Raw genomic sequence first — 21,591 nt, forward strand, 5'->3', positions numbered from 1 at the left:
GGAGAGGGGGCACGGTGGCGCAGTGGGTTTGACTGGGTTCTGCTATCAGGTGGGTCTGGGGTTTGAGTTCCGCTTGGGGTGCCTTGCAATGGACTGGCGTCCCATCCTGGGTGCGTCCCATCCTGGGTGTGTCCCCTCCCCCTCCAGCCTTATGCCCTGTGTTGCCGGTTTAGGCCCTGGCTCCCCGCGACCCGGTATGGGACAAGGGGTTTCAGAGGATGTGAGTTAGGAGAAATTTGGCTGATCACACAATGACGATGGCTGGGTAAAGGTCTAAATCTGGGTCTCTTGGACTTTAACCATCGTGTTATGCATTCAGATTTGCAGATCAAGTACGAAACAGGTCACAGGCACATTTGTTGTGAACATTTGGAAAAGATATCACATTACACACAGACCATTAAGCTTAGGAGTAAAATTCTTTGGGATTCAGTGTTCGAGAAGAGGAATTTATATTCAGACCCACCATTATAGTTCAAGCTAACAAATCAGTTTCTTTTCACTCCAAAATGAAACTAAAAGCATGACTAATCTCAAAGTCCTGCTGCCACTTTGTTTCAGAGGATGGTGTTGATTCAGGGACACTAATTGAATTCGCAATAGTTTGCAACTCCAAAGGGTATCAGATTTTCCTGCATTGCTCGCATCCCCTCAAAATATTTCACACCCAGTTGTGCTGGAAAGATTCTTTACAGATGTACAACACTTTGCGAAAGGAATCCATCCCTTCAGATCATGGGGTCGCAGGAGGATTTTATGCTCCATGTTTCTCTTTACAGAACTACGGAGTGGCCAGCTAAGGCAGCCAGGTACTGGAACCTGTTCTCCTGCCACAGGATGCTGGAGGAACCATTCACAGCAGAAAAGGGATGCAAGGGTTGTAACACCTTGTTAAGGGGAGCATATGGACTGAGGCTGGTTTTGTGTGTAATGCACATACACACTGCCTCAAGCCACTTGTCCAAAGTGGGGGTCACAGCGAACCGGAGCTCGACGCAGCAACACAGGACGCAAGGCTAGAGGGGGAGGGGACACACCCAGGACGGGACAACAGTCCATCACAAGGCACTCCAAGCAGGACTCGAACCACAGACCCACCAGAGAGCAGGACCCTGCCAAATCCACTGCACCGCAGCACCCACCTTGTGTATAATACCTGCAATTCAAAACTTATCAGTTTCCCTCATTCAAGTCAAATGACTTTTGTTGAAGTTCATAAGCCCGATTAACTGTTTTATGCAAGACAGTCTGAAAGTTATCAAAAATTAGTTGCAATTACTGTACTTTGTACTTTGCTTCTGCTAGAAAAAACCTAGTATACTTCACATTTTCTGAACTGCTTGTCCCATTTACCTATATATTATTATTATTATTACTTCTATTGTTAAGTTATATCACAAATAGTAAATGAATGATTTTCTAATGTGTATATGTCACCTCGGACAAACTATGATCTAACGGATACTATTGTTATTATTTTACATACATATATATTTTTTAGTCGTAGTAGTGGTATTTGTGGTAGTAGCTGTATGCTGCATTTTTTAAAAAATAAAGACTTAGTAACATTGAAAAGCTGTGCGTTGCACATTTCCTTCACAAGTGTGTGACGTTTCCCTGAGCTCGTCAGTTCACTACACCCCTCCGCGTGCACACGGCTGGTTTGCGGAGCAGCTCGTGGCTCTGTCAGGTTCTACGGTGTCCTCCGAGGACCAAAACATCAGTCCACAAATTGCGTTTTCGCTTATCTTCCTCATCCCAGCCCAAACCCACGTTTGTTTTTCCTGGACCAGGACCGATGTGACAAACCCGAGCGGCGAGCGGCAGAGCCGGTGGTCTCTGTTCCCCTTGACAATGAACAAATGAACTCTCGGGGAATGAAATTTAAATTCAGATTTCGCCAGGGAGACAAAGTTCTCTGTTTCGAACCAGACCCGAAAAAGGCCAAAGTTCTCTATGATGCGAAGGTACAGTCCAAAAAGAAATGCAATTATGATGAAAAGCTGCAGTACACTCACTTCGCTTTCATTTGTTTATTTCAATTAAAATAAGTTTCTTCCGAAGGGCTCGTAGTAACGATGCCGTAACAGCGCGTGTGTTTGGGAAACTTTAACCCTTCCCTTCCAAAAAACTGTGCTCGTCCAGCCTGTGTTACCGACATCATTCCCGGGGATTGTTACAATTTGTCATCAAAATATGGGCTGGAGTATGCTTTATTTCGCCGGGGAACGTATAAATTTTCGTTTAATTTCATTCTACGCCTTTAATTGCCGGGGTTTCCAGTGCTGAATCTTATCGATTTCGTCCACATTGTTGTCTGCGATGTCCGCGCACCACGAGGACTGAGCCTGCCTGCTTGGCAAGATTGTGAAATGTTTATTTAGTGACTCTACGTTTGTGAAAAATCTTGCATTTTTACTACACGGTAACGCGGATACATGTTTCAAATGTCAGAAAAGATGCGCCAAAGACATTTGAGCAGCCGATCGCCCGGTGTCCGATGTGCGGAGGGATGCGACCGCCTCTGACCACCACCTTAGAACCCGCAACAAACTGTTGTTAGCTAACCCACATGGTGAAAACTTTCAGGTCATTGATGTCATTGTTACCAAAGACAAGCGGGGAAGGAGGGTTCCGAAATACCTGATCCACTTCAGCGGCTGGAGCCGAAGGTATTCATTCATTCATTCGTTCATTCATTCATTCATAGATACATTCATTCGTTGATCCATCATTCATTCATGTCTCTCCTGCTTTTAATCAAACACGGTGGAAACGCCCTCCTGGATTTTTAACATCATGTACGCATGATCATGAAGGAAACACAGACATTATTACAGTTACACTCGTGTTTAGAAAAATACAGCAAAGATTATTATTATTATTATTATTATTATTATTATTATTATTATTATTATTTTTTTTTTTTTATTATTATTAATGAATGGGAGCTGGGGGTGGGTCGTCTTGCTCCTGGACTCCACGCCACAGGGCAGGTGGGGCAGGTGTACGGGGGGAGAGATCACAGGTACACCTAGGCTACAGTGCAGACACACGCAGGTGAGGTGTACTGTACGTGTACAGCTGGGTTGATGACAGGCGTACGACGAGCGCAGTTACTGCAGCTACACGAGCAGGCCAGCCGTGGCAGTTACGCAGGCAGAGCAGCGATCGCAGCAAAGGCAAAGCCCCTGATGCCCACCGGCCCTGCTCGTCTCTCACCAGCTGGGACCGCTGGTCCGCCCAGGAGCGCGTGCTGCCCGACACTGTCCGCACGCGGCGGCTGCAATGCACACTGGCCCGCAGAGCTCTGGCTCGCATGTGAGTATCATGAGCCCGTCTTTCCAGCCTCTCGCTCTTTTTCTTTAGCAAAAAAAAAAAAAAAAAAAAAGAAACAACAAAAACGATGCATTACCGATTTGAGTGGTGCATCGCTGACGTTACCCGGCGATGTGCGCTTCATGTTATTATTATTATTATTATTATTATTATTATTATTAAAGCATGACCGTGATGACGGTCTAACTGCAACGACCGATTGTCATAAATACCGAAATGCCATGATTTTACTGAAACGGATCTCCGGTGTTAATGCTATTATTATAAGGTTGCCCTGTCGCCGTATAATATATGTGCTACACGTGTAGCAAACGAATCTAAATGTAACAGCAGGCTATCATTCAGAGATCATTTAGAGCCGCTTTCTTCTAGAATTTTCTGCATTCCGGCGCAACATCTGCATTGGAAGATGACTGGACTGGCTCTCAGAAACCCGTCTTTTATAGTGTCACCGCGCAGAGCTGGGAAATGGACCTGACGTGACTAGTTTTATTACATCCAACAGTTATTATGACTCATCCTGTAGTGATGCAATAAAACAAATAGGTGTATAACAAGGCAGACACAAAGTCACGAGGCAACCTGTTGCGGGACCTAGCTCTTATTATTACTATTATTACTATTATTATTATTATTATATAATAATAATAGTGACTCAGTAGGTGCTGAAGTGACTAGTACTATTGTCAAGCAATCAGAAGGTCCAGGGTTCAAATCACCATTCCCACTCTGTTACTTTTAAGCAAGGTACTTTCCCTGAATGGCGCCAGAAAAATACCTTACTGTATAAAGGGGTAAATAGTTGTTAGCAGGGGGCGCGGTGGTGCAGTCGGTTGGACTGGGTGCTGCTCTCTGGTGGGTCTGGGGTTCGAGTCCCCCTTGGGGTGCCTTGCGACGGACTGGCGTCCCGTCCTGGGTGTGTCCCCTCCCCCTCCGGCCTTACGCCCTGTGTTACCAGGTTGGCTCCGGTTTGCCGCAACCCCGTATGGGACAAGCGGTTCAGAAAATGTGTGTGTGTGTGTAGTTGTAAGCAGCCCAGTACATGAAGATGTTATCTTGAGCTGCTGACAGTTATTTATACAGTAGGGTATTTTTGGAGCCATTCAGGGTAAGTACCTTAGTGGATGCTGGTGCTGGAGAAAGGTGCCAGCTAAATTAATAGTGATAATGAAGCTGCGTCAAAACGTCATTATGTATCCTTAGGAAAGAGGCTTTTTCCCCTGTTTTGAAGGTCTGTTTACGGCAGTATCCCATTGCTGTTATTTTTATCAGTCCAGAGGTGGGGTGTGGGCTCTTGGGTGAGGAGAATGCGATGATGACCATGACTGCTGCTCCTACAGGAGGAGGAAGGGATGGAAGAAGCGACGTGGCCGCCTGCCCGCCATTAACCCTGTGCTGAAACATCTGTCCGAGGAGAAGCTGGAGAGCCACGATGCCTGTCAGTGCTTCTGTGCTAGACCTGTGCATTTCTGTTTCAGAAGAGTCTGAGGTCTTTTCTCCAGTCTATTCATTTACACTTGTGGTCCAGGTTGTCCTTTTCAAGGAATCCCTTGCCCCTCTTAGGTGTTTATTTACTTCGTTCGTATAGTAATCATAATTTGGCTGTTTATGGTCACAGACTTTCTCATCGTTTGAATTGTGGCGTGCTGTGTGTGTATGCAGTGAGCATTTCATGTTTGGTATAAGCGAATGATTTGGAACATCTTCTTGTTTATGCTTATGTAGATGGCAAGAGCTTGAAAAGAATGTGGGGGGGGGAGTCTTCCGTCACATTCTGTAAATATCTTCTATGACTTGGCAGATCTGCAGATCAGCCAAAGCTCTCTCTGGCTGTTGAAAGGTGTATGGGACTGATAGGTGTGGAGGTTAAGGTGAAATGCGGATGCCAGTGCTGTTTATGTATTTGTGCAAACACTGATTTCAAATTTCAATTTCAGTTTTCATGTGCTTAGCTTTAATTTCAGCTTCTGAATACGTGGAAGAGGACAAATCAGAGGACCAAGATTCATTACAAAGTGAAGACAGTTATACAGTAATTGAAGACCTGTATGAAATGGTAAAGACTTCAATAACTGAATTCTTCTTCTTCTTCTTCTTCTTTTTTTTCTTCTTCTTCTTCTTCTTTTTATTATTGTTATTCTTATTATTATTAATAAATTATTATCATTATTATTATCATCATCATCATCATCATCATTATTATCATCATCATTAACACTAATAATAAGAAAAGACTTTTTTAAAAATACTTTTAAAAAATACGTTTTTTCCTGTATATTAGACTATTTTTAACCTCTGGTGACTTTTAATGTACTCGTTTTAAGTAAAAATAGGCATATGATCTTTAATATTTTGTTTTCTTGCTCTCTTCTACATTGTGATTCCTACATATACATTTTCATTGAAGTATGGTAATGCATCTTTCATTAGCAGTGTTCTTGAAACACTCACCCTCAGGTCGCAGCTACAGTTCATCAATTACCAAGCCACTGATTTCCTTTTTTAAATGTCTTACAGAGGCATAAACTGAAGGGAGAGTGTAAACAATACATTCTCTACATTTTACAATAGATCTGGATAAGAAAGATCAGGCACAGGGCTGTCTGTATATTAGGTCTGACTCCTGGTTTTGTCTTCATTCAGAAGGAAGAACAAGACACCAGCAGCAGAAGGGAAAGCGAGGAGAGAAGTATCAGCATTGAGATCCCCGATGTTTTAAAGAAGAAGCTAGAAGATGATTGCTACTACATCAATAAAAAGAAGAAGGTATCTCAGCAAAAACTTCAACACTTTCCTTGTTTCTGGGTGTATTTTATTCAGTAAAGTCAGGCTTGCAATTGTATGTCTGGGGTCATATGTATAGATTAAGCATCTTTTTTATACGACTTCTCTTTTTTTTTTTCGGTTGCCATTGAGTAGCTGGTGAAAATCCCCTGCCAGATGAACGTGGTGAGCATCTTGGAGTCCTACGTGAAGCACTTTGCCATAAACGCGACCTTTTCAGCCGACGAGCGGTACTGGCATCGGGCGGGGGCTCATGCGAGTCTCAGCTCCCACTGCGGGCGTCCTGAGAAGAAGTAAGTCGTACGCTTTACTGTAGTGCTCCGCTCATCAACTAATTTTTCATCCTAGGTTTATTGAAAGGAAAAATGTGTTTGTGACATTTTTTTCCTGAATATTTATATCATTGATCGCAGCATGAACTTGGTTGCCGTCATCTTTAAAATAATACACAGGATTTTTAAATAGACTTTTTATGAAGGCGGATCATCCCTTTTTTGTTTTATTGTCACTACCTTGTTCCGTGTTACGTTGTTTCCATTAACAGCGAGGAGCTTTGCAAAGAGATGGTGGACGGTCTGCGGATCACGTTTGACTTCACTCTTCCCATGATCCTCCTGTACCCCTCTGAGCACGCTCAGTTTAAGAAAGTCAGCTCCTCAAAATTCTTTCTGCCCTCCAGGGATGCCACTACAAGCCTGAACAGGTCAGTAGTGAAACTGGAATCTCTGAGAGATGCATCTTTTTGGCATTAGCTAAACTGAGGTGCCATGTGGTATCAACGCCTATGTTGTTTTTGCGTTGTTGGTCCGACGTACTATCTGTGTGCTGTCAGCTGCTCAATAAGACATGCCTGTAATTGTCAGTGTCCATTTGTATCCATTTTAATATTTTGGGTTTTGAACTTCTCTAACATCAGCCCTTGATTTTTCAAAGGAGTATGATGCCTTGGTCTGAGATTTTTATGGAGATCGGAGTCCTTGTTGGGCCATTAGATTGTTTCACTATGGACCTTGGTTGTCATTTCTCTAGGACTGGTTCCAACCCAAACCCAGTGCTGTAGCTCTCTGTGGTCTTGGTTTAAACCATGGTAGAATTTAAGAGCCAATGGTGAAGCCGTTGAGTGAAGTTCACGGTTACTGGTGACCGCGACCCTTCGGATCTCCACGCTGGTCCTAAGAGGTGTGGAGAGAGGTGTGGTCTGGAGGTGTGGACAGCTGAAGAAGCTATTAAGAGATTACTGTCAGAATGTGAGGGACCATGATCCACTGAGAGCTTCATTGTGGGGTGCACTGTAAGGATTCCGAAGAACAGTCCAGCTTGTTGCATGGAGATGCTGGAGGATTTTGGCCCAAGTTCAGTCGTGTCTCAGTAGGAAGTTGTGGTACGAGAAAGAGTAGGTGTGTGTGTGTGTGTGTGTCTGAAAATGGCACCCTCAGCTGTCAGTGTGACTATTCTCAAGGTTGTTTCTGTCAAACAAGGGGTGAACAGGTTAGGGAGTTTGAAGAGTGTGTTTTATTGGCAGCTACAATTTCTACCAGCACTGCTTCATTTCTGTAAATATTGACAGTGTTAATGTGCTGTCAAATAAGACTTTTTCAGTAGTACTTCTTTTAATTGAAGCTGTAATGTTTAAAGGGAGAACTGTGTTGCAATTAAGAATATTTATTTGTTTTTCAGGCCAATACTGTACTCTAAATTAAATTATTAATTTGCAAGATTACAGGGTAATTCAAACACTTAGGTTGTTTCAAGGAATGATGTCAGGGTCAGCTGGTAGCATGGTGGTTCGAGCTGCTGCCTTTGGACCCAAAGGTTGCAGGCTTAATTCCCAGCTCTAGTACTCCTAAGCAAGGTATTTACCCTAAACTGCTCCAGTAAAGTCACTCAGCTGCATAAATGGACAAAAAGTTGTACATTATTGTGGAGAAAAGTATTACACACACAGTCTGAAGCCACTTGTCCCAAGTGGGGTTGCAGTAAACCAGAGCCTAACCAGGCAACACAGGGCATAAGGCTGGAGGGGGAGGGGACCCACCCAGGATGGGACACCAGTCCATCACAAGGCACCTCAACTGGGGCTCAAACCCCAGACCCACCAGAGAGCAGGCCCCAGCCAAACCCACTGTGCCCCCCAAGAAAAGGGTTATATGAATGTAAATATCATACTTATCAATCCATTATCAATAGCCACCTGTCCACTAGAGGGTCACACTAGTCTGGAGCCTATCCCAGAAGTGTAGGGTGTGAGGCAGGGTACACCCTGCCTGAGATGTCAGTCTGTTGCAGGGTCATCACACACACAGCAAGGGGAGTTTAGAGTCAGTCTTGATATCATATTTACAATGTTTGAAATTCAAATCTGGTTAAACACATTAAAACATATGTGTTTTAACAAACTGTATATTTTCCTATGTTAGAAATCTTTTGGAGAAAAAAACAAAAAATTGAGTATTAAGATCTGTGACTTGAGAAATTACAGTGCACATACACACACCTCTATGAATCGCTGGAACAGATTTCATTTTGAGCTCCTTTTACCTTTCATTTTTCACTGCTGGGAAAACCGTCTCGTTTTCTGAAAGACTCACGGACTCAAGATTCATCAAAGGTCAAAGCCCTGCTTCTACAGATGGGAGATGCTTCTTTTTTATGTTATCGCTCCATCTGCAGGTTGTAATTTTTTATGTGTGGTTTAGATCGTTCTATTTCGCTTTATATTTCCAAAAAGGCCATAGCTCTCAATAAGTTAATAAAATGGAAAACTGCACCTTTTTCCCACTGCTTTTCTGCAGTCATTCGTACACCATGTCGATTTGTTTTCCTGTGTGGCAGGATGGCACCAGAATGTCCTCCCGCCTCCCCCAAACTCGAACCCTCCACCCCCCCCCAGGCGGACAGCCGTCCGCCCCTCAACCAATCCACCACGCCCAAGCGTCGCCGTGGTGACCGCGACTCCCTGCACTCCCTGCGGCGGTCCGCACGCTGCTCCCCGGGGGGCGACCGGTCTTCCCGAAGTGGTGTCTCCCCGCGACCCAAGCGCCGGCTCGCTGACCGAGCCATACCGACGAGCAGACTTCCTCTTGGCCAGGAGAAAAGTGTGCACCTTCTCCATCTCCTTCCATAAACATCTCACTGCCTCTTTGCGGGGACCAAGTCCAGCCGTATGGGGGGGTGCAATGCACTTTATTTAATTCCACTTTTATATTTTTCTACGTTTATATGTTGCCTTAATCTGACATTACCAGCGTAGTATTAAATGAAACCCTATAAGATTACGGTACCAGTGGTTGTTTATTTAAGAGGTCGAAGGGGAAGTTTGATGGCCAGATCTTCCCTAAAGATGGTTCGGCTTCCTCTCGTACATACAATATTTATGCCATTTCAAAATTCTGAAAATATGGGGCAGCTGGTACTTTGCTGTACCTCTCTCACAATGGGGATTGCATGTAATTTTCAAATTATAATGTAAAGCCAGAGTTGTCGTTGGGTTTAATCTCTGCATCCCAACGTAATCCACGGGTTTGTGGTTCATTTCATGCACCTCTTGTTTGGCCTGTCTGGTTAAGCTTCGCTGCGGTGTTCTCGTCCCCACCCTCCTCGGGCAGAGACCCCGGGTCACAGCGGCTCCTCCTCCCCCCGCCTCGCCGCCTCCCCCAGGAAAGAGGGCAGCTGGTTGATCTCCAGCCCGGAGAGCAGGAGGAACAACAGGCTCAGCGAGGTGTGTCTGTATACAACACGCGATGGCACCGCAGTGTTTTGCGGTGAATCGCCATGTGTTAGGAGGACGCGCATCAGCGTCTTTGATATTTCAGCCTCTGTGTTTATCGCCCAAGTGCCAAGCCCTGTATTCACTACAAACTCAGGGCTGTGGAAAAATTTCACGAGGCTGGCAGCTATTTGGTCCATTTCCTTATACAGACTATTTCTAGTCATCATTTATCCTCCAAAGAGAATAGAACATAACGTTTGAGTAACAGACTGTGCTTTATAGGACAACGTACTCATGGTATGTTATGATTATAAACTGTTAATGGTACACGTTTCTATACATGTATATTTTTACAGATTTTTTTAAAACTGTCCTAGTTAATGTGAACATCTTATGCAAAGATCCAGTTCTCTTGCAAGCTTTTTCTAAGAGTGTTTTTTTTTTTTTTTGTTATTCTAAGAAATTGAAACGTGTTCTCTTCGGAATTTGGTAATGATTTTTCTGGGGATTAGAGCTGTGTGGTTAAGGTTACGGAGCCGCTGCGCATTTCGGTGACCTTGGACATTTGCCCACGTCTGCTCTGCTCAGGTGCTGAGTTGGAAACTGACCCCAGAAAACTACCCCCAGAGGGACCGCCCCCCACCGCCATCCTGCATGTATGGCGCCCAACACCTCCTGCGCCTCTTTGGTGAGCCCCTCCAGAACACGGCATTCTTCAAGTTGTCAACTCTCTGTTTATGAAAGCCTTTCTTCGAATGGCGATTCATCACCTATGTGTTTAAATTGCCATCAGCCTTGGCTTCCGGACTCTTTGGTTGTAATGAGTAGCACTGCCACCTCACACCGTCTGGGGGTGCGAGGGAGCGTAGGTTTGATCCCCGTTCGGTCTGTGTGGAGTTTGCATGTTCTGTTTCCATGGGTTTCCCCTGGGTGCTCTGGTTTCCTCCCACAATCCAAAGACATGCAGTTCAGGTGAACTGGCGACGGCACATTGCCTCTAGTTTCTGGCGATTTGGTGATGCTAAACATCGCCTGTAGATGCCCCCTGACAGTTTGATGCTCTCCCCACGTGAGGATTTGGGTCCCTCTGGTGGTTTCTCTGCCCAGGTGAATCATAAACGCCATTGATGTCGGCTCAAGCGCTCAAGTGGTCTCCAGCCTTCAGTCATGAGGATCGAATCTTGCCTCTCGTAGCAAGATGCTATAGATGAAGCAGTGGGCTTTTAAAAAATTTTAAAATTATAATAAAAATTTTACAGTGAAAAGTGCAATATGCATATAATGCAGTTTACAAAGTGTTGTTTCAGTTGCATCTTTCTGATCTTCTGCTCTGTTGCCACGGTGCAGTGAAGCTCCCAGAGATCTTGGGAAAGATGCACCTTCCCGACAGGAACCTGAGGACCCTGGTCACACACCTGGAGCTCTTTCTGAGGTACACACACTCATTCTGTCCTCATCAGTCCATTTGCTCTCACTGCTGCAAAATGAAATCCTGTAGACCAGGATTTTTAACATCTTTAATTTCAACATCGACCAAAATTACTGAAGATGCCAGCTGGTTTCCAGTACATCTGATGAGGTGTAGAAAGTGAACAGGTATGCAGTGTTCCCTTACGAATGACTGGACAATCTGCAGTTTTGGAAACTCTATTTCTAATTGGGGAAGCAACTTTGATGCAGTAAAATAAATATGCAAATCTGTGCCACTCCATTAACTGTGCAGGGATGTGCTGTTGGTGAATCCGTATGAAATTTTGAGCCGGGCGCATAGCCTGATGGTTTTGTACCTTATTGCTGTGACAGCCTGTTTACCTTCGATATGGAGTGTGGTTGCAGTTCGATGAGTGCACATCTCTGTCTTTGCAGCTCAGTACTGCGTCATAGCTTTGTGCGCAGCCTGGTGGCGCAGCAAGTTGCGCTGCTGTCTCATAGCCCTAGGGTGGTGTGACAGAATGGGGGTTCAATCCCTGCTCAAGCTGGGTGGAGTTCGTATGTTCTCCCTGTGTCTGCATGGGTTTTTTCTGGGTGCTCTGGTTTCCTCCCACAGTCCAAAGGCATGCTGTTCAGGATCCCCCCTAGAGTGGGAGTATCACAGAGAGAGTGTGTTTCACTGATGTAAGGATGAGTGACCCATTGTAGTAGTGTATCTAGCAGTGTAAGTCACCTTGGTGAGTAAGGTGTGTGGGCTGATTACACTATGTAGTATTCATTGTAAGTCACTTTGGAAAAAAATGGCTGCTAAGTGAATAAATGCACACGTGGTTTTTCTCACGGTCCTCCTGCACGAAGGTCGAGCGACTGCATGCGTGTGTTTGCACAGCATGGTTACTGAAATGTTCTTTTTTTCATTTACTTGAATCCATAATTACGATTTTTTTTCCATTTTTTCTCGCTCCCCCTGTTAGTGTGGATTTAATGTTGATTTTAGTTCTGATTTTATTTCTCTTCAAGGTAAACTTGAAAAATTGTGCTCTTCTGTTTATATTGGCCACTCATTTATTTTTACACTGAATCAGTCATCGCATTTCTTATGTCATCAGGTTGGTAGCTGGTAGTGTATCGATTAAACCTGCTACCTTGCACCCAAAGGGCATAAGTTTGAATCCCACTTCCTGCTGTTGTACCTTTGAGCAAGGTATTGACCTTTAATTGCCCCAGTAATAAATTACCCAACTATTTAAGTAAGTTAACCTTTATCGGTAACTGAACACAAAGTCTCTTTAGAGGAAAGCATGAGCTAAATAAATAAATATACATATAGTTTCTTAACAATGGCACTTTTTGCCTATTTCGATTTGTACGGTTCTACTGAGATACGGGTGTTGCCATGTAAATTATGCCATGAAGCAGTAATAAACTCAGTGAATGGATGAGCTGGTGGAAGAATGATCTGTGTGGCCCAGTCATACTCAGTCTCAGAAACGTTACAAAAGAAGAGTGTAGGGGGTATGCTGCTCTTTCACCCAGCACAAGTAATTATGTTGAAACTCTGAGTTATTTTGTTGTTATAAAAGTGAAATGGGATAAGGTGTCTGGAAATGGATTTATCTCAACATATTAAAAAAGGAAGGCCGTGGGAGGAGTTATGCAATCGCCCTTATGAGAACTAATCTTCAGATCTTTTCTAGTGATCTGCGCTTGGCTCTAAAGAAAAATACTGTCTTCCCCCACCTTACGAAGCTACTGCATTCGTGGAAAAACCCTTGCTTACAGTGAATTCTCATAACTTAAAGATGTAATTCTCATTAGTTTCAGTGGGAAACATTTTTATGGGTCCCTGAGCCCCCGACACTCTCACACACACTTTCTGAAACGTTTGTCCCATACGGGGTCACGGGGAACCGGAGCCTACCCGGTAACACAGGGTCTAAGGCCGGAGGGGGAGGGGACACACCCAGGACAGGACACCAGTCCATCGCAAGGCACCCCAAGCAGGATTCGAATCCCAGACCCACCAAAGAGCAGGACCCGGTCCAACCCACTGCGCCACCACACCCCCCTTCTGAACCGCTTGTCCCATACGGGGAGCCGGAGCCTCACCCGGCAACTCGGGGCATAAGGCTGGAGGGGGAGGGGACACACCCAGGACGGGACGCCAGTCCGTCGCAAGGCACCTTAAGCAGAGCTTGAACCCCAGACCTACCAGAGAGCAAGACCCGGTCCAACCTACTGTGCCACTGCACCACCGCGCCCCCCCAACGCTCCTTTATGCTAAAATATCACCAAATCCCACTACAATGGACACGTCAAGTTAACATTAATTATTATAACACAGCGCAGTTTCCGTTCATTAATTTTTCTAACGCCTGCGCTCGTTCAGCTCTTTTGCATCTATCATGTACCATACACTTAATAATATTTGCATTTCCTCTGGGTGCCCTGATTTCCTCCCACAGTCCAAACACGCTTTCGCTCACTTCCCTCTCCAACCGCTAGTGTGCGCCGGAGCATCACGGCACTCCCCCCCGGTTTCGCTCCTCCCCCGTTTCCGTCTCTCTTAGGGCACGGAGGGCATCCAGCAGAGATTGCAGCGTGTAGTCGATTGGACAAGTGCTGGTGGGCACTGAGCTTGTGTAGGAATTCTGTAGGAACGATTGAGGTTAATCCGGAGTGAGGGCCTCCTGCTACTGCGGCTCACTCTGTGTGTGTGTGTGTGTGTGTGTGTGTGTGTGTGTGTGTGTGTCTGTGTGTGTGTGAGTGTGTGCACGTGCATGCATGTGCATGCCAGCTGTGCCTCCCATCTCCCCATCATCACTTAAATAAGCAGGTAAAGCTGTTATATCTTAGTGCATTTTTGGATGTTCTTTTACGTTCATTTATGGACACCTCTGTATAAAACTGGTGTTATAATGGTCATAAGGGCTTATTTTACTTTTTATCACAGTAACGTACTTAACCTTAATGAAAGACCCACTGCATAACATTAGTTTCTGTGGTTATGAGAATAATTGCTCCTCTAAGATTAAGAGGCGGGAGGCTAAAATGAGATGGTAAGATTTGAGGGATTTGGCCACATGGCAAATACTAAGAACATGTTGGATTATTTTTGATTAGACCAGAGATTTTTTTTTTTTCCCTCCAACTTTGAATTGGGTTATTCAAGGCTAGCAGACACTGGACATGCTGGACATGCCTCTCAAAGCGGTCTGCCATTCTCCCACAGTGGCTCCCTCCCTTTCCGTCAGACTCGATCAGCCACTACCCAGGCAGGACCTTACCGAGGGCACAGATCTGCTCTCCATCTGCAGTGTCTCTTCTTTCTGCTCCTAAAGCCAGGAGCTCTTACAGAACATCGTGTGAGACCTGCAAAACGTTTCAGCTCTTGTAAAATCCTTCGTTTGAGAGGAACCTGATTTTCTATGAGTTCGCTGGGTCCGAGTACACTTGAAATGTAAGATATTTTGCTTTGAGAACCACAAGCCACTTGCCTCATGTGTCCTTCTAGCACCTAGAGAATATTTCTCCAAAAAAATCTAGTATACAGGGTCCACATGTTCCGAATGGTAGCATTACGGATTTTTGAATATATGTTTTCCACTTGGGGGGTGTGGTGGCGCAGTGGGTTGGACCACAGTCCTGCTGTCCGGTGGGTCTGGGGTTCGAGTCCTGCTTGGGGTGCCTTGCGGCGGACTGGTGTCCTGTCCTTGTTGTGTCCCCTCCCCCTCTGGCCTTATGCCCTGGGTTAGGCTCTGGCTCCCCACGACCCCGTATGGGACAAGCGGTTCTGAAAGTGTGTGTATTTTCCACTTTATTAATTTTTCATCGCATTTTCTTCACGTGCTTCACGCTATTTGCGAAATTCTTTTCACTCAGCAACAAAAGCAATTTCCATTTATGAAGTCTTTGTGCGATCTCCTGTACGACAGTTGAACATGATCATATGTACATATGACCTGATGCTTTATATTTACATATAAAGCCAATGCTTTTCTCCAAATCAGCTTACATTGTTAAGCTGCTTACAATTATTACCCATTTATACAGCTAGATAATTATACTGGAGCAATTTAGGCTAAGTTTGGTTGACCACATTGATGAGTACAATGACGCTTTCTGGTGTGGAAGAACTTTTCCAACCACACACACACACACACACACACACACACACACACTTTCAGAACCGCTTGTCCCATACGGGGTCACAGGGAACCGGAGCCAACCCGGCAACACAGGGCGTAAGGTCGGAGGGGGAGGGGACACACCCAGGACGGGACGCCAGTCCATCACAAGGTACCCCAAGCGGGACTCGAACACCAGACCCACCGGAGAGCAGGACTGTGGTCCAACCCACTGCGCCACCACACCCCCTTTTTTCCAACCAAATAAAGGGAAATATTTTAATAGTACCACTGAGATTCAGCCAAAGCGCTGCACAGAATACCACCGGTGGTAGGAAGTCACAAAGTGCGTTGAGGTACCCCCCCCCAGATACGTATGCCCGGAGAGGCCGCGTGCCCACCTCATAGTCAGGGCTCGTGAGCCAGTCAGATTTAGGACAAAAAGTAAAAAAAAAATCCTCCAATGAAGAGTGAAAAGTAAGAATACAGTATATCATAAATTCTTTACACTCATACAAAAACACAAGTGGGGTTGCGGCAAGCCAGAGCCTAACCCGGCACCACAGGGTGCGAGGCTGGAGGGGACACACCCAGGACGGGATGCCAGTCCATTGCAAGGCATCCCAAGCAGGACTCAAACCCCAGACCCAGTGGAGAGCAGGACCCAGTCAAACCCGCTGTGCCGCTGCGCCACCGCACCCCCCCAGGAAAACAGTAAAACACTAAGGTAACAACCCAAACTAAGATACATAGAGGAGTTGTTTAGTACTGCTAGGAAGTTAAACCCAAGTGTATCCTGGTGCCACTGGTTGTAAAGACAAGCAAGATCCAGCACCAGTTAGAGAATTTTTCTAAGAGGGATGTTTGTAAAGCTGACCAGGGCTTCATCTCAGATAAACTTTCTAGAGCTTTCCACACTGCTTCTCAGTGGCCAGGTGGAGATTATAGAAAAAAAACTGTAACGCTAGACCTTTAGTTAGACCTTTCGTTGGATCGTATAAAGCACTTAAGGAAACAAAAGAACAAAGTGTCACAAATACTTATTCATTCTGTATTTTTGCATACTTCTTTATTTATTTACAATATATTGTTTCTGGCAAGTTTTGCACTGTTTTCGATTTATTTTTGCATTTGCTTCTTTTTTTTTTTTGTAGGTTATGATTATTGTGCTCTGCCTCAGTGTGCTCCTATGAAACACAACCATCTTGTTACAAAGTATTTATGCTTGTGGCTCTTGTTAGTGTGGCATAGGTGCCATCAATATGAAATAGAAAGGATTTGCTTTTTGAGATTAAAATCAGAAATTCACTGCTCTTTCTTACAGATTCTGAGAGCATTTCCTCAGAAAACATCCTTTTATCATCTTTGTTGGATTTCAGGTTACCTCTGTGCCACAACATACACTGTCAGTGTTACACTGACAATTCAGCTTGAATTTTTTTTGAGAATTTGCAGACCTGAATCTATTTGCATTTACAGGATATGCTATTTATGCAGTACATAATGGCAAATGTAAAATCACATGCATATACTCAAAGGGGTGGGTGGTGGCACACTGGGTTTGCTCAGGTCTTGCTCTCCAGTGGGTCTGGGGTTCAACTCCCGCTTGGGGTGCCTTGTGATGGACTGGCGTCCCATCCTGGGTGTGTCTCCTCCCCCTCCAGCCTTGTGCCCTGTGTTGCCAGGTTAGGCTCTGGCTCTGGCTCTGGCTCTGGGACCCTGCGTGAGACAAGTGGTTTCAGGCAATGTGTGTGTATATTCAAAGGAAAACAAAATCTCAAATAACTTTGATGGATATGCTAGTTTTTTGCTTTTTGTAGGGTTTCCCTTTTACCTTTTCCCAAGACTTGGAATTGTCAACTTTCTTTCAGGCTGAATTTTTTTTTTCAGGTTGAGCGTGAATTTACGTTTTTTTTCCTGTTAGTGGTATAACTGTATAAGTGGGGCCATAGACAGCAGAGAGATTTAGAGACACCCGCTTTGCACCAGAAGGACCTGGGTTTGAATCCCACCTCCTGCTGTAGTACCCTTGCGCAAGGTACTTACCCTCAATTTCCCAGTTCTATAAGCAGACAATTGTAAGTGCCTAACATTATGAGTTGTTTTGGAGAAAAATGCCAGCTCTGTGTAAGTGATATATTTATTTTCCATATCAGGTTTCTGGCGGAGTTCCATGATGATTTCTTTCCCGAGTCCGCGTACGTGTCAACTTCAGAGGCCCACTACAGCATCCGCGGGCCGTGCGCTGACGTGTGACTGGGCGGACCTCTCTGGGATGGTGATCACGTGCGCTCATCAGCGCGCTCATCAGTGCGCTCCTGCTGCTTTCCCCTGTGCCTTGCATCTAGTGACAGGCTTCTTTGACTCTCGGTGTGCTGATCTCCCCAGGCTGCCGCTCTCCACGCTCTCAGCCAGGCGACTGTATCAGCTGTGCTCGCGTCCTGGGCCGCAGCGGCGAAGATCGAGCGCGGGCTGCCCGTTGAGGAGCTTCGACAAGAAGCCCGTCATCAGATGCCGGTGCTCTGCGGACACTTGGACACCTCCCTATGCAACTTCCTGGCTCTGCAGCTCTTCGTCGTACCTCCGTCGCTCTTCCTCGCATCGCAAATCTGAGTCTCCTTGCCTCAAGGCAGCGTCGGAGCCCGGCAAGCCTAGCTTCTCTGTATTTTTTGGCTGTGGATCTTTCCTTTCCTGGAGAAGCTAAATTCCCTTTTGAACAGCCCTGAGGCTCTCTAGCGTGGTCTTTGCGAGCTCTTGCTCAGTTCATCGCTGATTCCTCAGGCCTGTTTTACCCACACTGCATTGTTGCTGAGCTTGTGTCAATACAGCAGTCGCAGATGCATGCTATTATTATACTGCTGTACGTTCTCTTATCGATATGTATGCAACTGACCTCACCGGACAAGGCATTATCAAGATAAATCAATTCCCCAATAATATATGAAAATATACAGGGAAACTAGTGCGTATTCAGGTTAGTTGCATAAATAATTGTACTGAGTGCTGGAGTGAAACTTGCCGCGTTCACGAGTGAAATAGGTTTCAGCTTTTTCTTCCTTTGAATTACAGGGTAAAATGATGTGTACCGTTTCAAAGCACCTGCTTTAGAACTTTTTAGGGCCTACTTTGTAGAAATATTTCAGGGATCATTTACGTGATACATGGAAAAATATTTCATGCTGAGCCTGGCAGCTCTGTTTTAGTTTGCTACGGTAGTATTTGTCAAAAGCATCACATTTGTAGTTTAAAAGTTAGATTTTTATGTTGGTTCATGGTCAATTTATTTAAGTGTTTATGAAATAAAATTGGAAATTTAAAAAAAAAAAAAACACATTTTTTCTTTACTACATCACCATAAATCAGGCTGCCGCAGTCAGCGTCTGTCTGCAGTACGGGCAGGATTTTCCTCATCTTTTTCTGGTGAAAGGACCGAATTAGTTTGGCCGATAATTAGGTTTACATCAGCGAGATGAATCTAGCATCCAATTAGGAGATGTGCGGAAAAAAGAGAACCGATAACATTGTGACTGTCTGAAGTGACTGTATTTTAAATAGTTTCTATATTTAGGATGCTTTTGTTGAGCATGTCTTGCTAAAGGTCCCATAGGTGTCGCGCCACGAATAGCTGTTTAACAAGGATGGCCTGCGTGACTCTCAGCCGTGCGAGTGGTGGCGAAAAGCAAATGCAAGTCGACACGATGCCCAGACAGAAGACAAACGGTTACGGCGTTACGTGTTCTACGGTGTATTTGAGCAGCAGTAGGCATGACAGTCATGACAAATGGCCACTGCGCAAAGCGTACCTTCGCTCGCGTTTTCCATTCATAAATCTCAAGGTAAGTCATGTTACAGTTTACCTCTCAGATGTCATTGATGAGGTGCCTGCGGTTCACCTTCTCGTTCATTGATCTGACAGTCGTATCCAAAGAGCGGGGATGGCAGAAGCTTAGGAGGACATGGTCAGTAAACACCTGTACAGTCAAAAGTTTGAGTACACAGCCTGAGCACTACCCCCCCCACATACACACACACACACACACACTCCGAAACCACTTTTCCCATGCAGGGAGGGTTGTGGCAAACTGGAGTCTTACCTGGCGACACAGGGTGTAGGGCCGGAGGGGACACACCCAGGACAGGATGCCAGTCTATCACAAAGCACCCCAAGCGGGACTCGAACCCCAGACCCACCAGAGAGCAAACGCAAGCCAATCCTGCTGCACCACCGCACCCCCTCATGAGAAACCGGACAGAAGAGTGAAATCAAAGCAACACACTAGTGTCACTATTTCTGAGAACTACTGCACAAGAGCTGGGAAGACATGACCAAACTTGTTAAGCAAATACCTCATGGAAAATATTCTCCAGCAAGTGGTCTCAGTTTTTGAGGAACTGACAACTAGTACTTTGAGACCACAGGGAGAACGCAATTAGATGTCATTCCTCTTTCGTTGGTGGTGTTCCTCTAGCAATGTTGGGCATCTCGGATATAATAGGAAGCTGATAATCTGAGTAACGAGAACCTCAAAGATCATTGGAAGCTGGTTAACATAGAGGGTTTTAACCCAAGCCACTGGGTCACATTCACAGCTTCATTGTTTAATTACCTTCAACTTAAATCAGGCAGAGGGGGGCGTGGTAGTGTGATGGGCTTGGCTGGTTCCCGCTCTCGGGTGGGTCTCGGGTTCGAGTCCTGCTTGGGGTGCCTTGCGACAGACTGGCGTCCCATCCTGGCTGTGTCCCCTCCCCCTATTGCCCTGTGCTGCTGGGTTATGCTCTGACTCACCACAACCCAGCTGAGGGCGAGTGGTTTCTGTGTGTGTGTGTTAAATCAGACAAGTTTCTTGATAGCTTTCCTCCAAACCCTATATGACATGAGTACATGATGACCACTGCCAAATGTCTCCCTGATGAATGGTATTAATTACTCTCTTTTCCTCTGAAACGCTTTAGGATAAAAGGTGTGGGTTAAATGAGTCTTTGACAGTCTGTGTTATAACGTCATTCAGTTTTTTCATTAAATTGTGTCAGTGACATGACAAGCTAATGACTCAAATTTTGACATCACATTTTACATTACATTTATTTGTTTAGCTGACACTTTTATCCAAAGCAACTTAAAATACTAAGCTTCTTCACAATTATTTATCCATTTATACAAGCGGGTAATTTTACTGGAGCAATTTAGGGTAAATACCTTGCTCAAGGGTACTAGAGCTGAAGGGGAGATGTGAACCTGTGACCCCCCCAGGTCCAAAGAGAGCAGTACTAACTACTACGCTACCAGTTGTCCCAAGTTGTCCGTTATGAAAGTGTTTTGGAAAGCCCCATTTTCATTTCACTTGAAAAACTAGCCTGGTAGCCTGCAGTTCATGTAAATATTTTTTCCTCTACTGCATACAGTTTAAATATGTGTAAACGTAAAGAATGACAGACATATACTGACTCTTTCAAGCGCATCTGATGTTTGTGATCTTTTTCACAGTTATTTGTCAGCAGATATTTTACTTACCCCCGAGGTTTGGAAGAATTAAACGAATGGTGCACTCGCAGTACTGGAGAATGGACAAAGCCCTTCAGAGATGAAACATTTCATTTTCAACGGAGTCCCGTGAGACACTAAATACGAATATAAATAAATACACACACACACACACACACACATTTTCAGAACCGCTTGTCCCATACGGGGTCACGGGGAACCGGAGCCTACCTGGCAACACAGGGCGTAAGGCCGGAGGGGGAGGGGACACACCCAGGACGGGACGCCAGTCCGTCGCAAGGTACCCCAAGCGGGACTCGAACCCCAGACCCACCGGACAGCAGGACCGCACCCCCTACTATAAATAAATAAAGAAATGAATAAACAATAACTCCTAGTCAGAGTGAAAAACCCTGTGAAAGTCCAATTTCCATAGAAGCATACATAATGAATTGTTTTTGAAAATGACGCAGTAAAGAGAATTTTTGTATTAAAAGTATGGCTTCATGTATTAATAAGTAAATACATATACGCTACAAGAATACATGGCACTGTGGATCTTTACAAATATGCAATTTGGAGCGGAAAATTTCCAGGTTCTATGACTATATTTTTGTAACCTTACAAAAATCATTAAATTGGAATTTAAGGTTGTTCACTTGGCTTATTGTACCGTTGAGCATTTAATTTACATTAAACTGGTCCAGTGAAATGCATAT

At 44.9% G+C, this 21,591-nt stretch overlaps 1 protein-coding gene across 7 annotated transcripts; it reads left to right on the forward strand.

Annotated features, from left to right (window-relative positions):
- The first annotated feature begins 1,734 nt into the window (after nucleotides 1–1,734).
- Nucleotides 1,735–20,959, forward strand: LOC108928512 (male-specific lethal 3 homolog). 7 transcript variants are annotated; one of them, XM_029256976.1, is made up of 14 exons: nucleotides 1,735–1,967; nucleotides 2,590–2,672; nucleotides 3,226–3,321; nucleotides 4,680–4,777; nucleotides 5,292–5,395; nucleotides 5,983–6,105; nucleotides 6,259–6,416; nucleotides 6,668–6,826; nucleotides 8,956–9,218; nucleotides 9,729–9,841; nucleotides 10,421–10,520; nucleotides 11,180–11,264; nucleotides 17,547–17,668; nucleotides 17,779–18,659. In XM_029256976.1, exons 1-13 carry the CDS (start codon nucleotides 1,863–1,865, stop codon nucleotides 17,644–17,646), a joined length of 1,587 nt encoding a protein of 528 aa, XP_029112809.1. In that variant the 5' UTR covers nucleotides 1,735–1,862; the 3' UTR covers nucleotides 17,647–17,668; nucleotides 17,779–18,659. The 7 variants fall into 7 exon arrangements, with proteins under 7 accessions (XP_029112809.1, XP_029112810.1, XP_029112808.1 ...); XM_029256977.1 differs by lacking the exons at nucleotides 17,547–17,668; nucleotides 17,779–18,659 and adding an exon at nucleotides 20,876–20,959; XM_029256975.1 differs by having other exon boundaries at nucleotides 17,547–18,659.
- The last annotated feature ends 632 nt before the right edge of the window (nucleotides 20,960–21,591 follow it).

Source organism: Scleropages formosus, chromosome 12, assembly GCF_900964775.1.
Source record: "Scleropages formosus chromosome 12, fSclFor1.1, whole genome shotgun sequence".
NCBI classification, from domain to species: Eukaryota; Metazoa; Chordata; class Actinopteri; order Osteoglossiformes; family Osteoglossidae; genus Scleropages; species Scleropages formosus.